The sequence below is a fragment of the Scyliorhinus canicula genome, chromosome 10, assembly GCF_902713615.1.
Source record: "Scyliorhinus canicula chromosome 10, sScyCan1.1, whole genome shotgun sequence".
NCBI lineage: Eukaryota > Metazoa > Chordata > Chondrichthyes > Carcharhiniformes > Scyliorhinidae > Scyliorhinus > Scyliorhinus canicula.
In genome coordinates this window covers 163,500,032-163,519,492 of record NC_052155.1, presented here as the reverse complement: position 1 = coordinate 163,519,492, position 19,461 = coordinate 163,500,032, and the positions used below count along the sequence as shown (strand labels likewise).

The window sequence follows — 19,461 nt, the reverse complement described above, 5'->3', positions numbered from 1 at the left end:
TATCCAAGGGTGAGCAGGTTGGGTGGGGTTGCGGGGAGAGGGCAGGGGAGCGGACCTGCGTGGGGGGCTCTTTCAGAGGGTCGGTGTAGACTCGATATCGCAGCCCAAAAAGTTATTTCACGACAATGAATAAGTCTTTGCAAGCTTCCGATGCTTTGAAATGCTTGTACTGCTGGGGACAACACTGACCTTGGATTTTGGCGGTGCTCGAATGTACCATTTACAATCAACTGCCTCCGTGGGATTGGCTTTGCCTTCCTGCACGACTTGCTTTGATTCAATGATGCCCTCTGGTCCTTCCATTTCAAACTCACACACTGAGTTAGACAAAACAAAATGTCAAACGGGGAATCACATGGCATTATCAGACTGATCAAAACGAGTCTTGTTCATGTAAATGTTTATCTCACGTGTACTAACCTGGCAATGGTTTCAGGGCACCAAGATGTGCAAATTCAGGATCTTAAAAGAAATAAAAATAAAAGGTTTATAGTAAAATTCCAACCAAAATTTGGATTGATTTTAATTTCTTTTTAAACCGCTAATTCTGCTGAAGCACATAAAGTTACACATTTTCGGAAGCCATACACACAGTCTTTTTCATAATGCCTCTAATGCACTTTTTTGAATACTGAAGCAATAATTAAAGGGGAAATTGTCTGCAAGGCAGGTGCTCCAAAGGGCTAAAAGGAAAATTGACACTCATCATTTCTGTATGAGGCGGACCTGTTTATTCTGCAAGAAACCACAACTAATATACTCATCAGCTCTGTGAATAAATAAAACAGTAATTTAGGTGAGCATGTAAATATTTAACAAAAACTTCAGCTAATGTTTGTTGGTCCTGATTTGTACCGTCACGGCAGGATTTAACACTGCACCATCTCCTCTTCAAGCAGAACTTCCTTCTCCTGCCTGTTTCCATGGACATGATACTGGCAGATCACAGTTTACTCCAAACATGCATCATTTTGTACGACAATTAATGAATTGTGTTTAGTCGCAGTCACTTTCTCGGTTAAGCGACCTGAACTTGGATAACTAATGGCATATAAATGGGCTACTGTGTTCACAAAATAAATGAACTTGCTCTCTAAATAACCCCAGTTACCATTCAAGTTATTCTTATTTCAAGCAACCATGTTGCAAATCGAATATTTATCGTGCCTACAACAGGCGCGCTTACAAAGCTACATATCTCAACCTTTGTCAAGGTTTACTCGGAATAACTGTTTGTTTAACAGCTCCTCTATAGGATTGGTGTGCAACACTATGCTGCGAGATAGTCCGTGAGATTTATGATGCTGCTCTTTCTTAGTCTATTCCCTCACGTGTGACTGGAGCTGTGCAAGGAGACACCAGTGTCCCTGCAGTGACAATCATCTGTTCAATTCCCTTAACAAACACAATGTCTGACATCCCAATTGCTTTAGCTTTCTTAAACACTAGCAGAGTAAACCAAAACGATTACGCCAATTGCATCAGTGATCTTTGTGTTACCACACGCTTGTAATTGATTTGATGTAACAGATACAAAGAGTAAACACTAAGGAGCACAGCACGCAGCTGAATCAAACAAAGAGCCTTTGCTATTGTAACATCCGCAAGGGGGAAGATGGAAGAAAGATGCAAAGACTCTGGAGAGCTCTCCAATTTCAAAATAGTCAAAAGAAGTAAGTAATAGAAGCCTGGTAAAACTATGTTAGCAAGATAAGGTAAAGGTACAAACGGACGGGTGAATTTCAAACAAGAGAAAATTATGGCAATAACCAGCATCTGCTACCTGACCTGCTCAGTATTTCCAGCACTGCCTGTTCTTATTTTAAGATTTCGAATATCTTTGAGGCAAAGTTAGATAGATCCTTGATTAACAAGGGGGTGAAAGGTTATTGGGGGTAGGCAGGAATGGAGTTGAGGTTAAGATCAGATCAGCCATGCTCTGATTAAATGGCGGGGTAGACTCGAGGGGCTGAATGGCCTCCTCCTCTCCCAATTCACATGTTCCAGCTCCGACTGCATTCTGCCTTTCGAATAGGGCAAATCTTGAATTGTTTCTCAATGTTATCGGACCCAAGGTTAGATTGTAGCCTCAAAATTCCTTACAGCTGTTTGCTATTCTTCTTCTTTATATGCACATTTTCATAAGACTTAAGCATTTTATTTTCAATTTTATTCAACCAATGAAGAAATTTCTTGAGCTTCAAGGACTGAAACTATGGAAGGTTCTTATGTGCACTTGGATGCTAGTCCAAGTGACAATATCACTACGCCCCGGCATCCCCTAAAGATGCTCTGCCATGATTCACCCTCCATTCTTTGACATCACTCTCAATCTGCAACTTCCCTCACCTGGGAGAAGGCAACATTTTCATGGGAACTCCTCCAAAGGTCTCTCCATGTCTCAGATTAACCTGATTTGGTCATATCTTGCCAATCCTTCACTGTTGCTAAAAAAAATCCTGCAAATCCCTTTTTAACTGTTGGAGTATGGACTACAGCAGCTCAAGCAGAAGACTCACTGCTACTCTCTGAAAGGCAACTAAGGGATTGCTAAATCATGCTGATCTTGCGAGAGAATCCATAATCCCTGAAATGAATATAAATTTACAGCTTTGTAAAGACCTTGTAGGCAACAAATGTAATGTGTATTTCCAGTATGTATATATGCGTATAAAGGGCGGCAAAGGTGACTTCATTCCAACTGGGATAAATTAAAAGATTTTTTTTCTTGCAAGCCAAACTTATAACTGAGTCAAATATATGACCGTATTTTCCCAACATTGTGAAATGTGGAATATTATTTCACCGAAATGTCCTCCCACACACACCCAAAAATTGTAACATGCTAATAGCTACACTTTACAAGTTTATAAATAGATATTTCACAGAATAGATGACAAAGATTGTCAAAATACCTTTCAGTTTGAATTCTGAGAGATGTCAAAAAAATGTCTCCATGCTTTGGTGCCTGCTAAGGATCTTATACAAATTGGGTTCAGGTGATCTCGATTCAATTCGTTGTCAGCAAGAAAGGAAAAATTAGCTTTTATATAATAATTTATTCTCTCCTCAGGATATCATATTCATATCTAATTAATTACATGTTGAAGTGTTGACTTGCCAAGCAATCACAGGACCCTTCCCTACCCATCATATAAATTGTTGCGATCATCTGAAATTTGGCATTCTTGTGTTTGTCCTGACGAGTGCAAGGCAAAAAGCTTCGGCAACATGTAGCTCTTTTCAACAATATCCATTTTGAAGTGCTGGCACTATTGTGTTGCGGACAAAACAGCAATGCCAAAAAATCAACAAATAAATTGTGTCTAGTTAACAATGAAATGGATTGCTCCTGTGTTTATTGTATTGCTGACTGAGAGACAACTGGTGGTCAGCTTATTAGGAAACCTTGTGCTTCTTTTTTTTTCAAACTATGCAATAGGGATTTTTGTAACCATCTTATTGAGCAACAAGGCCTTGGCTTATTTCATTTCAAAGATTGCTTCTCCAACAGTGTGTCATTCATACGATCATAAGAAATAGGAGAAGGTGTGGGCCATTTGGCCCATCGAGCCTGCTCTGCCACTCCAGAACATCATGGCTGATCAGATTGTGGCCTAAACTCCAATTCCCTGTTTGTGGCTCTGCATGTTTCATTGAAGCGATGGTCTGAAAAATGCGGTCTGGATCCGGGATGTGACTTGAATCCATGAGCTTCTGACTCCCAGAGACAGGCAAGCTAAGAGTTGAGCAAAGCGGAACCTGCCAGAACAAGTGGATCGCATAAAAATAAATGCTTGCTGGGATTCTCTGGTCCCCTGCCCACGGGTTTCCCGTCGGCATCGGATGGCTTCACTGGGAATTCCCATTGCCAGGGGTGGGAGAAAAGAAACCCGCCATCAGCGAACAGCGTGCTGCTTAGAAACACGTAGCTCAGAGGCCGGAGAATCCCGCCTGCTGACCCTCATTAAGAAGTATTTCGGAATCCAATGGGTCACAAGTACTGTCAAAATGTTAAATAAAAATCTCACCGAAGAACAGTGAAGGCTGAGTCTATACTGACACGTTAGACCGCTGGAGGGTGGGTTTCTCCTCACCCCCCCCACCCCCCCACCCCCGACACCACAACGTGTTTTTCGGCAGCGGACGAGGCTCGCAATTAGCCGCTGGTGGGATATCCCGGTCCCATTTTGTGTGGCTCGCCTGTCCCGTTGCCGGGGAACCTGCGCGGGGGCTCAGCTTCGGCAGGACGAGAAAACTCAGCCGGTGGGAAGGGCTGGAAAATCCCGCACTAAGGGCACGATTCTCATCCAAACGTTCTGTTAATTTTGTGGCGGGTTTTTCAGGAGTTTCCCAGCGGCTCTGCCGGCAAGTTCCCCACCGCTATTCAACGACACGGCAAGTTCCCCACCGCTATTCTCGCCAGTTTAGCCCACACTTAACACTGGGGAGCTCAACTCAGAGATCGGGCCGCTATTTTGAAAGGGTGCCCCGGTCTCTAAGTGAGCTTGTGGGTTCCCCACACCCCCGACCCATGGGGCAATGTCTTTTACCCAATTAATTTTTTCCAATTGAGTGGCAATTTAGCGTGGACAATCCACGTAGCCAGCACATTTTTTGGGTTGTGTGGGCGAAACCCACGCAAACGGTAGCATTGTGGATAGCACAATCGCTTCACAGCTCCAGGGTCCCAGGTTCGATTCCGGCTTGGGTCACTGTCTGTGCGGAGTCTGCACATCCTCCCCGTGTGTGCGTGGGTTTCCTCCGGCTGCTCCGGTTTCCTCCCACAGTCCAAAGATGTGCGAGTTAAGTGGATTGGCCATGATAAATTGCCCTTAGTGTCCAAAATTGCCCTTAGTGTTGGGTGGGGTTACTGAGTTATGGGGATAGGGTGGAGGTGTTGACCTTGGGTAGGGGGTAGGGTGCTCTTTCCAAGAGCCGGTGCAGACTCGATGTGAGGTCAGCCTGCTTTGTGGTCCCTGGGTACCCCCTTTTCAGGGCCCCCACCCATCACACCTCCAACCTCTCAGATGCTCCTTCTTGCATGTCCTGCACTCCCCTCACCCTTGAGCCTTGGCATTGGCACCCTTGCACTGCCACCCTGGCACTCAGGCAGTGCTCCTTCTGGCTTGGTAGTGCCACGTGGGCACCTTGGCAGTGCCAGGTGGCCACCCAGGGGTGTAAAATGGCCTGGGTGATGCCCGGGTGCCATTCAGCCTGTTCTACATTTGTGTGGACCAGTGGTGAACGGCGCTTGGCTGCGACCTCTCTGGGGAAGCCGGTGGATCCAGCGTTGCCGTTGGATACCAGGTACATTTGTCTAAGTTGGTTTAAAACCGGCGTTGGCGCGCTCCATTTTGTCACGCCCCTTGTGGGCGTGTTTCAGATTCGGACTCTTTGTGGGACTTGGCTGAATCCCGCGAGGCATGATGACTGTCGTGAAGCCTGAGAGTGGGCTATCCCGGCATTTACCGGCTGCACCGCGTTCAAGTGAGAGTGCAAATCAGCCAGTGGATCACGCCCTAAGTGAGCTTGTGGGTCCCCCAGACGTCCTGCTCATGTGTAATGTCACCCCTCACACCCATGGGCACTATCCCACACTCCCTAAGTGAGGACACCTTGCTATGGGGTTCCTAGGCCCTCTTCAGGACCCCAAGTCCCCTTCGAGTACCCCTCCCTTCCACGACACCCACCTATCGTGCGTCCAACCTTCCAGAGGCCCCTTCTTACCTGCCCTGCACTCCCGCACCCTTCAAAGCCCCTTCCACCCTCATTTCATGGGTATGGACCGCTCTGCCCGTGAGCCTTGGCAGTGCCACCCTAGCATAGGCACCCTTGCACTGCCGCCCTAGCACCCAGGCAGTGCTCCGGCCAGCTTTGCAGTGCTATATGGGCACTTTGTGCCAAGGTGCCAGCCTGGTAGTGCCAAGACGCCCACATTTCAGGGGAAGGGCCAGGGAGCCATCCTGCACTGACTCTGACCACACAGGGTTTCCGACGGCCCTGGACACACCCCCCTCTCCCCGAACGTCGTTCCATTGTGTGGAGCAGTGCTGAAAAGTGCCCAGCTGCAGCCTCCCTGGGGAGGCCAGAGTATTTACGGAGGCTGGTGGATCCCAGGCAGGTAGGTCATAAGTAGGTTTACTTCTGCAAGCATCATTTGGTCCCATTCATTTTGGGCAGATCTCCGACTCCGACGTCTCGCAAAACATTATGGTGAATCCCGCAAAGCGCGGAGACTATCGTGAGTCCCGCTGGAGGCCTCTCCCAGGATTCTCCGGCTACGTTGTGCTCTCACTTGAGCACAGAGCGGCAAGTGAACCGCGCCCTAAGTTTAATATTACATGGAACCGATTCAATACTGGGCTCGGTGAACTGCAGGAAAAAACAAAGTAGCACCATAAACCTTAGAACTCTAAATCATGCAATTATATTTATTTTACAGATCATTCTTGGACAATACGTTAATTTTCTCTTTAAAATTGCAATTGTTTTTATTGGCATCGCCAGAGCAAAGAGCAGCTGGGGCCTCTGTTTCATATGCATTATATCTGTCTGTCGCTAAATGAGAGAGCCTCATATAATGATGACCTTTCTACTGGTTAAGTATTTTAGTGTGCTTACTGTGCGACCCAATGGAGTAATTGAGGCTTAGGCCATTACTGGAATTAAAGGAAAACCATATATCCAAAGCAGAAAATGATACCAGGCTATTGTGAGAATGGGACAGTTGGATTAGTGTTTGATTACCCAGAAAAGTGTCTGCACAGACGCAATGGGCTGGATGACATTAACCTGTGCTGAAATCACCTCGGTTTCAATGCTGCAGGAGTAAGGAGGCTGGGCGCTGTGTACCAACAACAATGCTCATCTGGTTCTATCACTGGGACACAATGTTTGATTGATCATTTCAGTCCAATGAACAGGTGGTTGCCTTTTGATACAAATTTCTCCCCAGCACCCAGCTCAATCAGATCTCATGTGGCTAAGGTCAGTAACCCGATGGAGAGGACCATTCTTTCAAATAATAGTCAGAGATATCACATGGCGGCGTACTAGATCCGATAATCACTCATGTTTCAGGGATATACTGTAATGCAGAAGATGGGGCACTGAGCAGGCCTCAGATTTCAACAATGCTTGGGGGAAAAAAAAATTCATTTTGCACCTGTCGCAACCGCTGGACACTCCAAAGTGCTTAACAGCGATTAACATACATTTGAAGTGTAGTCACTGATATGTAGGGAATGTGACAGCCAAAGTCTGCACAGCAATCTCGCACAAACAGCAATGTGATGGCGACCACATAATCTGTGATTTTTTTCTCCTGTGATGTGGGTTGAGGGATAAATACTGGCAAAGACACAGGGGAACAATTCCCAACTTCAACTTCAAAACAGCACCATTGGATCTTTTACAGCCACCTTCAAGAGTAGACAAGGCCTCACCTCAGCAAGTCCAACACCTCGGGTGGAATTCTCCCGCAATCGGCGGGATGGCCCGACGCCGGCGCCAAGAATGGTGCGAATCACTCCGGCGTCAGGCCAACCGTAACTTCAGGAAACCTCCGACCCGGAAGGGGCTAGCAGCGGTGTGACGCCAATCGTGACGGCGTCACCCGTCACAGACGCGTGAGGCGTCACAGCACAAAAGACGCCGCCGCTGGAGACTCGGCAAAATGGCCGGCCGCCGTGCAGCACCGAGGTTCCAGGAGCGGGACATCGAGGCGCTCCTGGACGCAGTGGAGCAGAGGAGGGAGGCGCTGTACCCCGGACACTGCCGCAGGGTCACAACTAGCCTCAGCCAGCGCCTGTGGAGGGAGGTGGCAGAGGCCGTCAGTGCCATTGCCGTAACAGCCAGGACAGGGATCCAGTGCCACAAGAAGTTCAATGACTTAGTCAGCGCAGCCAGGATGAGTACCCACCATTCCAGCCCCCCCACCCCCAGTACAGGACACACCCACCCAGGACACTGACACACAGGACACACCCACCCAGGACACCCACACACAGGACACAACCACCTAGGACACAACCACCCAGGACACCCACACACAGGACACACCCACCCAGGACACTGACACACAGGACACAACCACCCAGGACACCCACACACAGGACACAACCACCTAGGACACAACCACCCAGGACACCCACACACAGGACACACCCACCCAGGACACACACACACAGGACACACCCACCCAGGACACACCCACCTAGGACACAACCACCCAGGACACCCACACACAGGACACAACCACCCAGGACACCCACACACAGGACACAACCACCCAGGACACTGACACACAGGACACAACCACCCAGGACACTGACACACAGGACACACCCACCCAGGACACACACACACAGGATACACCCACCCAGGACACCCACACACTGGGGACGAACGGATAGGAAACACCACCCAGCAGACCCTGGACTTTGGGTCCGATGAGGACCTCAACATTACGCCACTGCTATCTCCCACACCTTCCACTATGACAGAGACACCTCGGTTGGGCACTTTAGCGATGAGGCTTCTGGGACATGAACTGATGCTCACAACACAGCCGACCCAGTACCACAGGTGAAAGTAGGAGCAGCCGAGGGGACGGACGTTCGGAGGGCAGCCCGGCCCCAGCAACCACCTGCCGCCCGGGTTCCGGGTTCCTGGAGTTACCACACCCACCCATTTGCAGTCACGGACACAGGGACGATCGAAGGGGGTGACGGCCAGCTTGCGGCAGCTGCAGATGTAGGTGGAGGAGTCCACCCACGTGCAGGAGCAGCGAGTGGTGCCAGTCATGCATGCTACCCAGGCCAAAACCGCACAGGTGGCATCCGAGGTGGAGGCAATGAGTGTGATGGTGTCAGACATGGGGAACAGTATGCAAGGCCTGGGGCTTTCCGTGCAGGCGGCGTCCATGGCCCTAGACATGGCTGCCCTCTCACAGGCAGCCATGATCCAGAGCCAGCTGCAGATCGCAGAGGCGCTCAGCGCCGTGGCCCAGTCTCAGCAGGCCATGGACCAATCTCAGTAGGCCATCGCTGAGGGCATCGGCATTGCCCATGTGCTGGCCGGCGTCGCCCAAACAAAGACCGGGATGGCCAACTCCCTGAGCTCCATGGCTGCAAACTTGCAGACCCTTGTTGATGCCAGGGCGGGCCTCCAGGACTGGCAGCGCTAGGTGCCAGGGGTGCCTCGGGTGCTGGATACGTTCACACCCCTGACCCATGGAGAGGCCCGGGGCCATCGGGTACCCCGCGGAAGGAGGAGGTGCTGGGGCCCGTTCCGGGTCCATCTGCAGGGGCGGGCCCGAAACACCATAACACCTCAGACTTTCCCCCCTTCCGACCCAGGTGCATCTGGTGGGCAACAGGCAGGACAGGCTGGCAGCTTGCCATCCCAGTTGCTTGAGCCACAGTCTGGCCCATACAGGCCGGGCCGCCCCAGGAAACGGCCGCATGCGGCCCGCCAAAGGTCTTTATGCGGCCCACCAAGATCAAGTCATAAAAAAAAATAAAAAAAATAAAAAGATTTTAAATAAAAAATTTTTTTTTTAAAAATAAGGTTAATGGGGGGGGGGGGGGGGCTGTTGGGTTACTGGTATAGGGTGGATACGTTGACTTGAGTAGGGTGATCAGTGCTCGGCACGACAAGTGTTTCATGTGAAGTTTCTACTTTAAAATATTAATTAATAAAAATTAATTGCTTTTTTTTTCTTTAAAAACCTTTTATTTTGGCTATTTTAAATATTAAATACTTTATTTAATATACTATGCGGCCCTTTAAAATTGTGAATTTCTGAATGTGGCCCTTGCACGGAAAAGTTTGCCCACACCTGACCTAGACATAGTCATAGGGCCCGTAAGGCCAAAAAATTAGACACTGAGTAGGTTTGCACAGGTGCAGGGTACAGATTAGTTATAGGGGCTGGGGCACGTATATATAGGGACGTAGCAGACTGCAATGATACGGCCGACCCTCTCCGACGGGTACTGGAGGGCCCCTCCAGAGCGGTCCAGGCACCTGAAGCGTATTTTCAGCAGCCCAAAGCACCTCTCGGTCACACCCCTGGTCGCTGCATGGGCATCATTGTAATGGTGTTCCGCGTCAGTCTGTGGCCTCCGTATAGGCATCATCAGCCACGACCGCAATGGGTAACTCTTGTCACCCAGCAACCAGCCCCTCAGCCTGGGCTGGGGGGGGGGTTCTTTCGAACATGACGGGGATGAACGATTGTGCCACCCCCCATCCCCGCCACCCCCCATCCCCCGCACCCCCCCATCCCCAGCACAGCCCCATCCCCAGCATCCCCCATCCCTGGCACCCCCATCCCCGGCACACCCCATCCCCAGCACCCCCCATCCCCAGCACCCCCCATCCTCAGCACCCCCCACATCCCCGGCACCCCCCATCCCCGGCACTCCGATCAACTGCACTCCCGTGCAACGGCACCCTCCCATCCCCTCCCCACCCCAACCCAAACCCCCGTCCTCCACCCCTGGCACTGAACCTATCACTGACACGCACCCTCTGCCCTGGGGAGCACCCTCCACCGGCACCCGCCCCCCCCCCCCCCCACCTGCACCCGCGACCCCCCACCCCCCAGCTATGGCCGTGCCATCTCCTGTCCGGCGGCCACCACACGCCAACCCCTACCTCCACGCTTGCCGGCGTCAGCCAGCATGACTGGTTGACGCCGTTAAAAAGCATGCTTACTTTACGCCGGCGTGACCTGGGTCATGTCACTGGGACTGAAGCAGCCCATCGCGTCGTGCTGATTCTCGCAATTCCGCGAGGCGCGCAGCGCAATTGCCGTCGGCGCGATTTTTCCGGCCGGCGTCGGAGCGGCCGTATAGCATGTCTGACAATGCAGTTCTCCACTGGAGTGACAGCCCAAACCCTCTGACTGGAACGTGAAGCTTCTGCCTCAAAGCAGAGAAGGCCTCTCACTGAGCCATGGCCGACACGATATGTATACATATCACAACCAGAAACAGTTTGATAAAGGTAAAAGAATAATGGCTGTCATTGGTTTCGCTAATTTGTTGTTTTTCTCTTCCATCCTGTCTTGTAAGTGCTAAGTTGTGCTGTAATTGATTTCAACAAGAGCCAGCTGTTCCCTGGTACTTTGCATAACATTTCAACCAGTGAGTCTGAGAAGTGAGTGTCAAAAGGCTATAAAATCATTTAGGTATCACACCCAAGTCCAACACTGTCCTTATTAGCAGTCCACACATGTTCATTTCTTAAACAGATGGGAGGAAGGTTTCGAGGCTGATTTTGCATCGGAAAACTGAGGTCAGTTTTAAATTCCCATTAATGCCATTAGCTGAAACTGAGTAACTTTGCACAGAGGAAAGATCAAAGCGGAACATTTTTGAGTTGCATGTGCCAGACCAGAATATCCAATGACCCACAAGTAACAGGCTTTATTCATTCTTTTTTTGAATAGATTGGATTTTTTTCAAATGTGTAAACAGGAAAATTGTAATTTTCTTGTTCCTTAAACCTTTTGCTTTGATTGGTCGACCTAAGTACAATACAAAATGTTGCAATGTCTTCATAATAATAATCGTTATTTCACAAGTTGGCTTACGTTAACACTACAATGAAGTTACTGTGAAAATCCCCTAGTCGCCACATTTCGGAGCCTGTTCGGGTACACAGAGAGAGAATTCAGAATGTCCAAATTACCTAACAGCATGTCTTTTGGAACTTGTGGGAGGAAACATTGTCGTATGAGTTACGTTTGAGGACTCTGGGTCTGTACTCTGTAGTGATATGTGTCACTGTAGATACACAAGGGGTTAATGTAAGTACACATAGACTAGTTAGACACTAGAGGCAGCACCAGAGACACTCAACCAATAGGTCAGTAAGATAGGACATGACCAATGGGCATTCACGATACACACAGAGGTGACACTACCACAGGGGGGCATTACACCAACCCATATATATACAGGACACAGCACATGTGACCTTCCTCTTTCCAGTGGAGACACTCAGTGAGTACAGGCACAGCGTTGATTCAATATCCCACCCATCACGTGGATTGTAGCAGACTGGTTTGTCAGTCTGAGTAGCTATAGAAGGATCAACAGTAGTGGCGAACCCGAGTAGGTGAATTGTAAATAGTTTAGGAAACGTGTTGAAGTTATCTCCACGTCTGAAGCTTCCTTTGTCAGCATGCACATCAAGGAAGCCGCTCATGCTACACCAAGAGCATAACAAGACATGGTACCAGTGAGTAACTGTCTCGATCCATACAGCTACAACTCAGCAAACAGTGACAACCAGCAACAATACCCAGGCAAGATGTTCGAGATCCCGGTTCCGCAACGGCTCCAGTGCCACGGAAATCTCCACGGAAACTGGTGGGCATTCCGGCAAAGGTTTGAGATCTTCCTGGTAGCAGCCGACCTACAAAACGTGGCCGATGCTGAAAAGACGGAGCTTCTGCTCACCAACGCGGTGCCAGAGCAGAAGAAATCTTTAAACAATTCAAGTTCTCCAAAGGGCAAAATAGGAGGGACTTCCAGGCAGTCCTGGACAAATTCGGACAATATTCCAAGCTAACACAATCAAACAAACAGAAAACAGTAAGAGAGGCACCAGTACTTACCACGAGGCCGAGATCCTGGAGCAGAGAACAATTTTGATTGGTGGCCACCTTTGTAAAGGTACTGCACATGCGCAGTTGCGCGAGAAGCGCACAGTACGGGAAGGTCCATTTGCGCATGCGCAATTGTGAAAATGGCCCCCAGTATAGGAACAGCGATATGCGCATGCGCAAACGCTTCCTACGACTGACGTCACACTTTGTCAGAGGCCCCCGCACCACGCCCACTTAAAGGGGAAATGTCCCAAAACTCGGAAAAAATTTCTTAAAGCCGTAAAAGAAGATTCTTTCACCTGGAATGACAGCACAATGCCTGAAATTCAACCAGTAGCTGAAAGTAACCTCCATGGAACCCTGCAACAAGCAGTTAGCACCGCCCAAAGAGATGATTCAGTCCTTGAATACTATGACACCGACCTTTATTTCTTCTCTGGACATCGCGAGGCCAATGCCAGCTCCGACACAAACAGTGATGATATGGTCCTCGAAGACTACGACTCAGATGGACCTTTCAGCTTGGGAGGCTACCCCAGTACCAAATCCAAACTACAACTAGACGTGTTGTACATTCAAGACTCCGATGACGAGTTCTTTGAATTTGAGGATCTTCAGCCCAGCACATATGACATCCCAACTCGTGAGTGCAGGATTATGCTGCGGCCTGACACTGAGAGACAGAGAGCGGTACAAGCCCACAGAGAGCGGCCTGCTGCCACACAGCGAGTGGTTCACGCACCACTAAGGGTTCCCGACTCCACAGAGTAGTCCACGCACCACAGTGTCCTAGCCTCTACACAGGAAGCGATGAAAGACTCAAAAGCGTGACAACCACACGTCTCCTCACAAGAAGTGACTTCAGTGTCACAAGCCTCCACAGTGAGCTTGTGGACAGACTCCCGATAGAAGAAACGCAAGACTCCACACCGCAGTCCTTGCATGAACAAGTGATTCGAGTGACATAAGCCTCCACAGCGAGCACGTGGACAGCCTCCACGATTGAAACAACGAAGGACTCCAAAGCACAGTCCTTGCCTGAACATGACCATGAGGGTCTAGCAATCCCCTCTGAGCAACCAGCAGCAGACAATGCAAGTCTGCCACGCTCGAGTGAACCACAGCAAGACTATGACAGTCTGCCATGCTCAAGTGCACAGCAAGAAAACCATGACAGTCTACCACGCTCCAGTGAACAACAAAGGGACTATGACAGTCCGCCCACATTGTTTGAGCCACCACAAGAAGACTCTGACAGTCTTCCCAGCTCAAGTGAACAACAAGAAGCTACTGAGGCTCTATCCACTGTATGTGAGACAAGTGACGACAGCATCCCAGTTCCCATACAAGATGTGCAATGTGACAGACCTCAGCTAGTGTGTACAGAGGCACTCAACGATCACAGTGAGACCACTGATGACTCCGGTGACACCACGTTACTTCAAACCTCATACGCTCGAGCCTCTCCACAAGCTAATGCATTCCTGAATGTTTTGACTCTAGACATGGAGCATCAAGAAATCTTAGCCGACTCCAGTGAACCTGCTATGACTCCAGTCGGGGAGCATCGACAAACCAAAACTAACTCAGGTGAAACAGACCAGACTCCAGATGGGGAGCAACCAAACGCCAAAGCTGATTCACGTAAACCGGACATGACTCCAGACGGGGAGCACCGGAAACTCAGCGACGGCCGCTCAAGGTGACAGCAGATGTCACAAAGCACACTGACACAAGTAACTGTGTGAAGGGCTCATATTATCCACAGAGTGTGGTCTTTCAGTGCAGCAAACACGGCAAAACCAACCAACACAACATCATAACCTATGAAAACCAAATCAAAGACAACGACACGTACCAAAGACAACATTGTCGACAGCAAGCACGACAAAGACTACACCAATGGAACTACGACTGGTACAACATGGTACAACTCTGCCCATGAGGGACACTGTTACTGCTCAGTTCAGTACAATGACATCCCATGGCAGGACGATGCATCTTCCCAACTCGCGAGTGCTGCATTACCAACAGACAATCTGGCTTTCAGGACAGATGCCATCCAACATCGCTATCACAAGCATCGGAAGAAAAAAAGACTCCAAATCAGACAACAAAGTGATTTGACCATTTCTTGGTTCCTTATGCATAGGGACACTGGACGTTCACAAGGACATGCCACCATCAAAATCACCAACTCACTAACCCAACAAGAAAGACATTCGACCATGATAATTGATGGGTTTTGGACTCACACATATGATTTGGACTTATTGTTTAGTGATCACTGTTATCATTACTTGTACAGAGCATCGCTTATCTACCTGGTTTTTTTTGTTCAATTTTCTTTAACAGTGTACAGAAAATATGTAACACGAAAAAGGGGGGATGCAGTGATATGAATCACTGTAGACACACAAGGGGTTAATGCAAGTATGCGTAGACTAGCTAGACACTAGAGGGAGCACCAGAGACATGACACTCAACCAATAGGTCAGTAAGATAGGACATGACAAATGGGCATTCACAATACACACAGAGGTGACACTACCACAGGGGGACATTACACCAACCCATATATAAAGGACACAGCACACATGATCTTCCTCTTCCAATGGAGACACTCAGTGAATAGAGACACAGGGTTGATTCAATATCACACCCACCACGTGGATTGTAGCAGACTGGTTTATCAGTCTGAGTAGCTATAGAAGGATCAACAGTATTGGCGAACCCGAGTAGGAGAATTGTAAATAGTTTAATAAACGTGTTGAAGTTATCTCCACGTCTGAACATTCCTTTGTCAGCGTGCACATCAAGGAAGCCGCTTATGCTACGCCAAGAGCATAGCAAGAGATACTCGTTGGAGTTTACAAAGATGAGATGGGATCTTATTGAAACTTCCAAGATACTGCGAGGCCTGGATAGAGTGGATGTGGAGAGGATGTTTCCACTTGTAGGAAAAACTAGAAACAGAGGACACCATCTCAGACTAAAGGGGTGACCCTTTAAAACAGAGATGAGGAGGAATTTGTTCAGCAGAGGGTGTTGAATCTGTGGAACACTTTGCTGCAGAAGGCTGTGGAGGCCAATTAACTGAGTGTCTTTAAGACCGAGATAGATAGGTTCTTGATTAATAAGGGGATCAGGGGCTATGGGGAGAAGGCAGGAGAATGGGGATGAGAAAATATCAGCCATGATTGAATGGCGGAGCAGACTTGATGGGCCAAGTGGCCTAATTCTGCTCTTATGTCTTCTGGTCTTATGAAACCAGAGCACCCAGAGGAAACCCACGCAAACATGGCGAGAATGTGCAGACTCCATATAGACAGTGATCCAAGCCAGGAATCGGACTTGGGACCCTGGTGCTGTGAAGCCGCAGTGCTAACCACTGTGCTACCGTGCCTGCCCCTCTCGGGTGTACCTGGCCAATGAAGTGCAGTTTGGAGAACCGGACGCAATCACCTGTGCAAATAATCGGAGGGCCCCCAGTTTTCAGATGACTAAAATGAATCACAAGAAGATCAAAAGTGTTACTTTAACATTTTCAGAAGTTTTATCCATATGGCCTGTGAACAATTTGTTTGCACTTGCATTATGATACTGCAATTAAATTAAATTCAACAACTGTACACAAGCCAATCAAGATGTTGTTTTATGGACGTGAAGCCAGCCAATTCAGCCTGCACCATCATTAAGTTATTTACGTTTGCATGTGACAATAGGATTCATATGTTGGAGATCTGACGTAGCTCTGGACATTGGCTCTGTCAAATAATTAACAATTACCAGAAGCTTCCAAACCAAAGAGACTGCATTCAGATTGACAATTTACTTGGCCATCCCTGATACACAAAATTGAAGGAGAGTGTTTCAATCTTGGCAGCCGGGAATAGAGAGTTACACAGGGAATCGTTCCTGTTATTTGTTAAAAAGGAGACTCTAGGCTAAGGGAAGAACATAGGTGGCTAGTTTTTCCCCTAATAATATGTTTGTGTGGGTCTCACCCCCAAAACCCAAAAGATGTGCAGGCTAGGTGGATTGGCCATGCTAAATTGCCCCTTAATTGAAAACAATGAATTGGGTACTCTAAATGTATTTTAAAAATGTGTCCAGAATTTAAGGTGCTTGGGCAGGCAAACACTCGACCCGAAAGTACGTAAAATCGCATGAGAAGACGTCACGACATCATGATGCCCTCGGGCAACATTTCAGCAAGCGGACACACTTGCAAATCGAAAGTTTGCACACTGATAATCAAGAAGCAAATATAATTAAACTGAGATTTTATGCTTCTCATCTGCTTTTACAGTTGATGTGAGGGCTGAACGGGAAGGCGATCTTTACATTGAAGCTGCAACCTCTATCCCGGGTGGGGTGAAAGTCAGTGCTCAAATAAAACTAACAACTGCGTCTGGGGAATGAGGTCTGTGCATTACCTGGACACTCGTGGCATAGATTTCCACTGGTATTTACTTTTAAGGATAAACAGCTCCCTCATACAGCTCCGCAGTAGCTGTCGACCTGAATGAGTACATTGGAAGTGCAAGACAGGACACACTCCCCTTTCTCGGTACCAACCCCCACCCACCCTCCCCAGCAGTGCCCAACCTTTCACAGAGCACATTTTACACTGGTTGGCTGTTAAATGAACGTAAAATTCAGGCCTATGTTTTAAACATGTGCAAAATTAAAAATATCTAAACAGAGATAGTTGACAGTTCACAGATTGAAAATAACCATTTCATGAGAAAGAAAGACTTGCATTTGTACAGTTTTTTTTCATGACCACTCAATGGGAGCAATTTACCAGACGCATCCCACCAGAATTGTGACGAGACATGGCAGTAGATCCCGTGAGAGGCCTCTTCCGGGATTCCCAATGGACGTTGTGCCCTGCAGGATCTCGTGAGACAGCGTGATCCAAAATCGCACAGCTAAGTGAGCTTAAGTGCTCACTTAACTACGCCTACACTAGATCTAATCGGCCCCCGGAATCTATCAGCCTCGTCGAGGAGCTGTTCAGCACTGGTTCCCACGAACGAGGGCCAGATGGAAAGGCACATGGGGGGGGGGGGGGGAGTCTCCCTGGCGATCGAAGACCCACAGGTGGTTGGAATCTTGGTGAGGTGGCATCCGAGAATTGCTGATGCCACCCAGCCACTGTGGCACGACCAACCTGGCACCCTGGCAGTGCCAACCAGGAGCCACACTGGCACTTCCAGGGTGCCCAGGTGGTGTTCCCTCGTCAGCAGGGCATTGCCAGGGTGCAAGACTGGCAGGATTAAGATGCCCAGGTTTCATTTTGCCCATGCCGGGGAATGGATCCAGGGGTGCCCTGCCGATATGAGGTAGAGTGTGGGGCGGCGGGGGGAGGACCCCCCAACAGGTGAGATGGTGCATTGGGGGGGTCCGTGGGTTGCGCCATGGGGTAGAGCTATCAGGGCGCCATTTTTAAATGGTGCCCAATCTCTTCCTGCACTGGCAAGCAGAGCCGTTCAGTGCAGGAAATGCGAGTGAGGGTGCCTTGGCGAGGCATTCCCTGCTGAGCCCCGAAGAAATACCATATTGCCGTTCGATAGCGGGATTGTTTCCACTGCTACAAGAACTGGAAACGACCCTGCTAATCCTGCCCAGAACGGGACTCTGTTTTTTTTCGTTAGATCGTGCCCAATGTCTCAAAGTGCTTTACAGCCAATGAAGTGCTTTTGAAGTGTGGTCACTGTAGTGAAGTAGGAAACATAGCACGAAATATGTTCACAGCAATCCTCGACAAGCACCAACGAAAAAATGATCAGATGATCTGTTTTTGTGATGTTGGCCAGGATGCAGTGAATAACTTCCCTGCTTTTGTTCAAAACAGTGCCATGGAGATCTTTTCCATCTGCCTCAGTAGGATGATGCTCAGCTGAAATGCAATGGGGTGAATTCTTCATCTCCCTGGCCATGTGTTCCACAATGGCATTCCGTTACTGGCAGCTATAATCTCCGCTCCTGGTCAGGCCAATAGGATTCCCCGTTATAGCCACTCCACACCATCAGTAAACCTGTGGGTGGGGGTGCACTGCTGGCGGAATGGAGAATCCCACCAGTGGAGAATTCACCCCAGTACCTCCAGCGGGCGCTGAATTACAGTCTCAAAAGATGTAATAAGAGATTTCCTTTGAGAGCCTGAATTTTCTCACTTTGCTGATACAATCTGTACATCAGTCAATGTTTAGATATGAACTTAAGCTAATTAACCACAATAATCACAAATAACTGATCATTATTCGATCAAAGATAACTGAGTTGTTAAGGAGATAGTAATTTTTGATTACCTTTGAAAAATCTCTCTGGCCCTGAAAATTTTATATTGCAAGTGTGGGGTGGCATTCCCTCAGAGGAAAAAAAACTTGTACTTTTAAGTTTTTGCGTTCTTCTACTTGAGTTTCTCCCTGAATCCAGTGTGCGTGTCTAAATATTTATTTTTTTCCAGTATAATTATTTCAATGTATATATATTTTTTAATGTCCTGCTTTACAGTCTCTGAGGATTCTTCAATATGATTGGTTGATCAGCCTCCCTGCTGCTTGTTCTGTCTGCATGAAGCCTGTCGAGGGCATTGAATTCAAACTGTAGGGCGGAGAATCAATCCCGATGCCGAAGTCAGTTTGACGCCGGTTTTTTATCCTCTGCCCCTCCAAAATGGCATCATCACATCGCCGTTGGAATGGCATTGGCATGGCATATGGAGGGTCTCCCCCGCTGCTCTGCCCCCAATGGGCCGGGATCCCAACCGCACGGTGGACATGTGGTCTCAGCAGTCAGGAACCCGGCATGGCAGCTGCGGACTG

General features: G+C 48.7%; 1 protein-coding gene across 4 annotated transcripts in view; it reads right to left on the bottom strand.

The window, feature by feature from the left end:
* Window positions 1-19,461, bottom strand: part of neto1l (neuropilin (NRP) and tolloid (TLL)-like 1, like) — a 376,641-nt gene that overhangs the window by 181,532 nt on the left and 175,648 nt on the right. For all 4 annotated transcript variants that reach the window (XM_038810066.1, XM_038810064.1, XM_038810065.1 and 1 more), the window contains 2 exons: window positions 421-462; window positions 190-317 (listed from right to left, as the gene is read on the bottom strand). In XM_038810066.1, coding sequence (XP_038665994.1) covers window positions 190-317; window positions 421-462 — 170 coding nt within the window. The remainder of the gene's footprint in view (window positions 1-189; window positions 318-420; window positions 463-19,461) is intronic.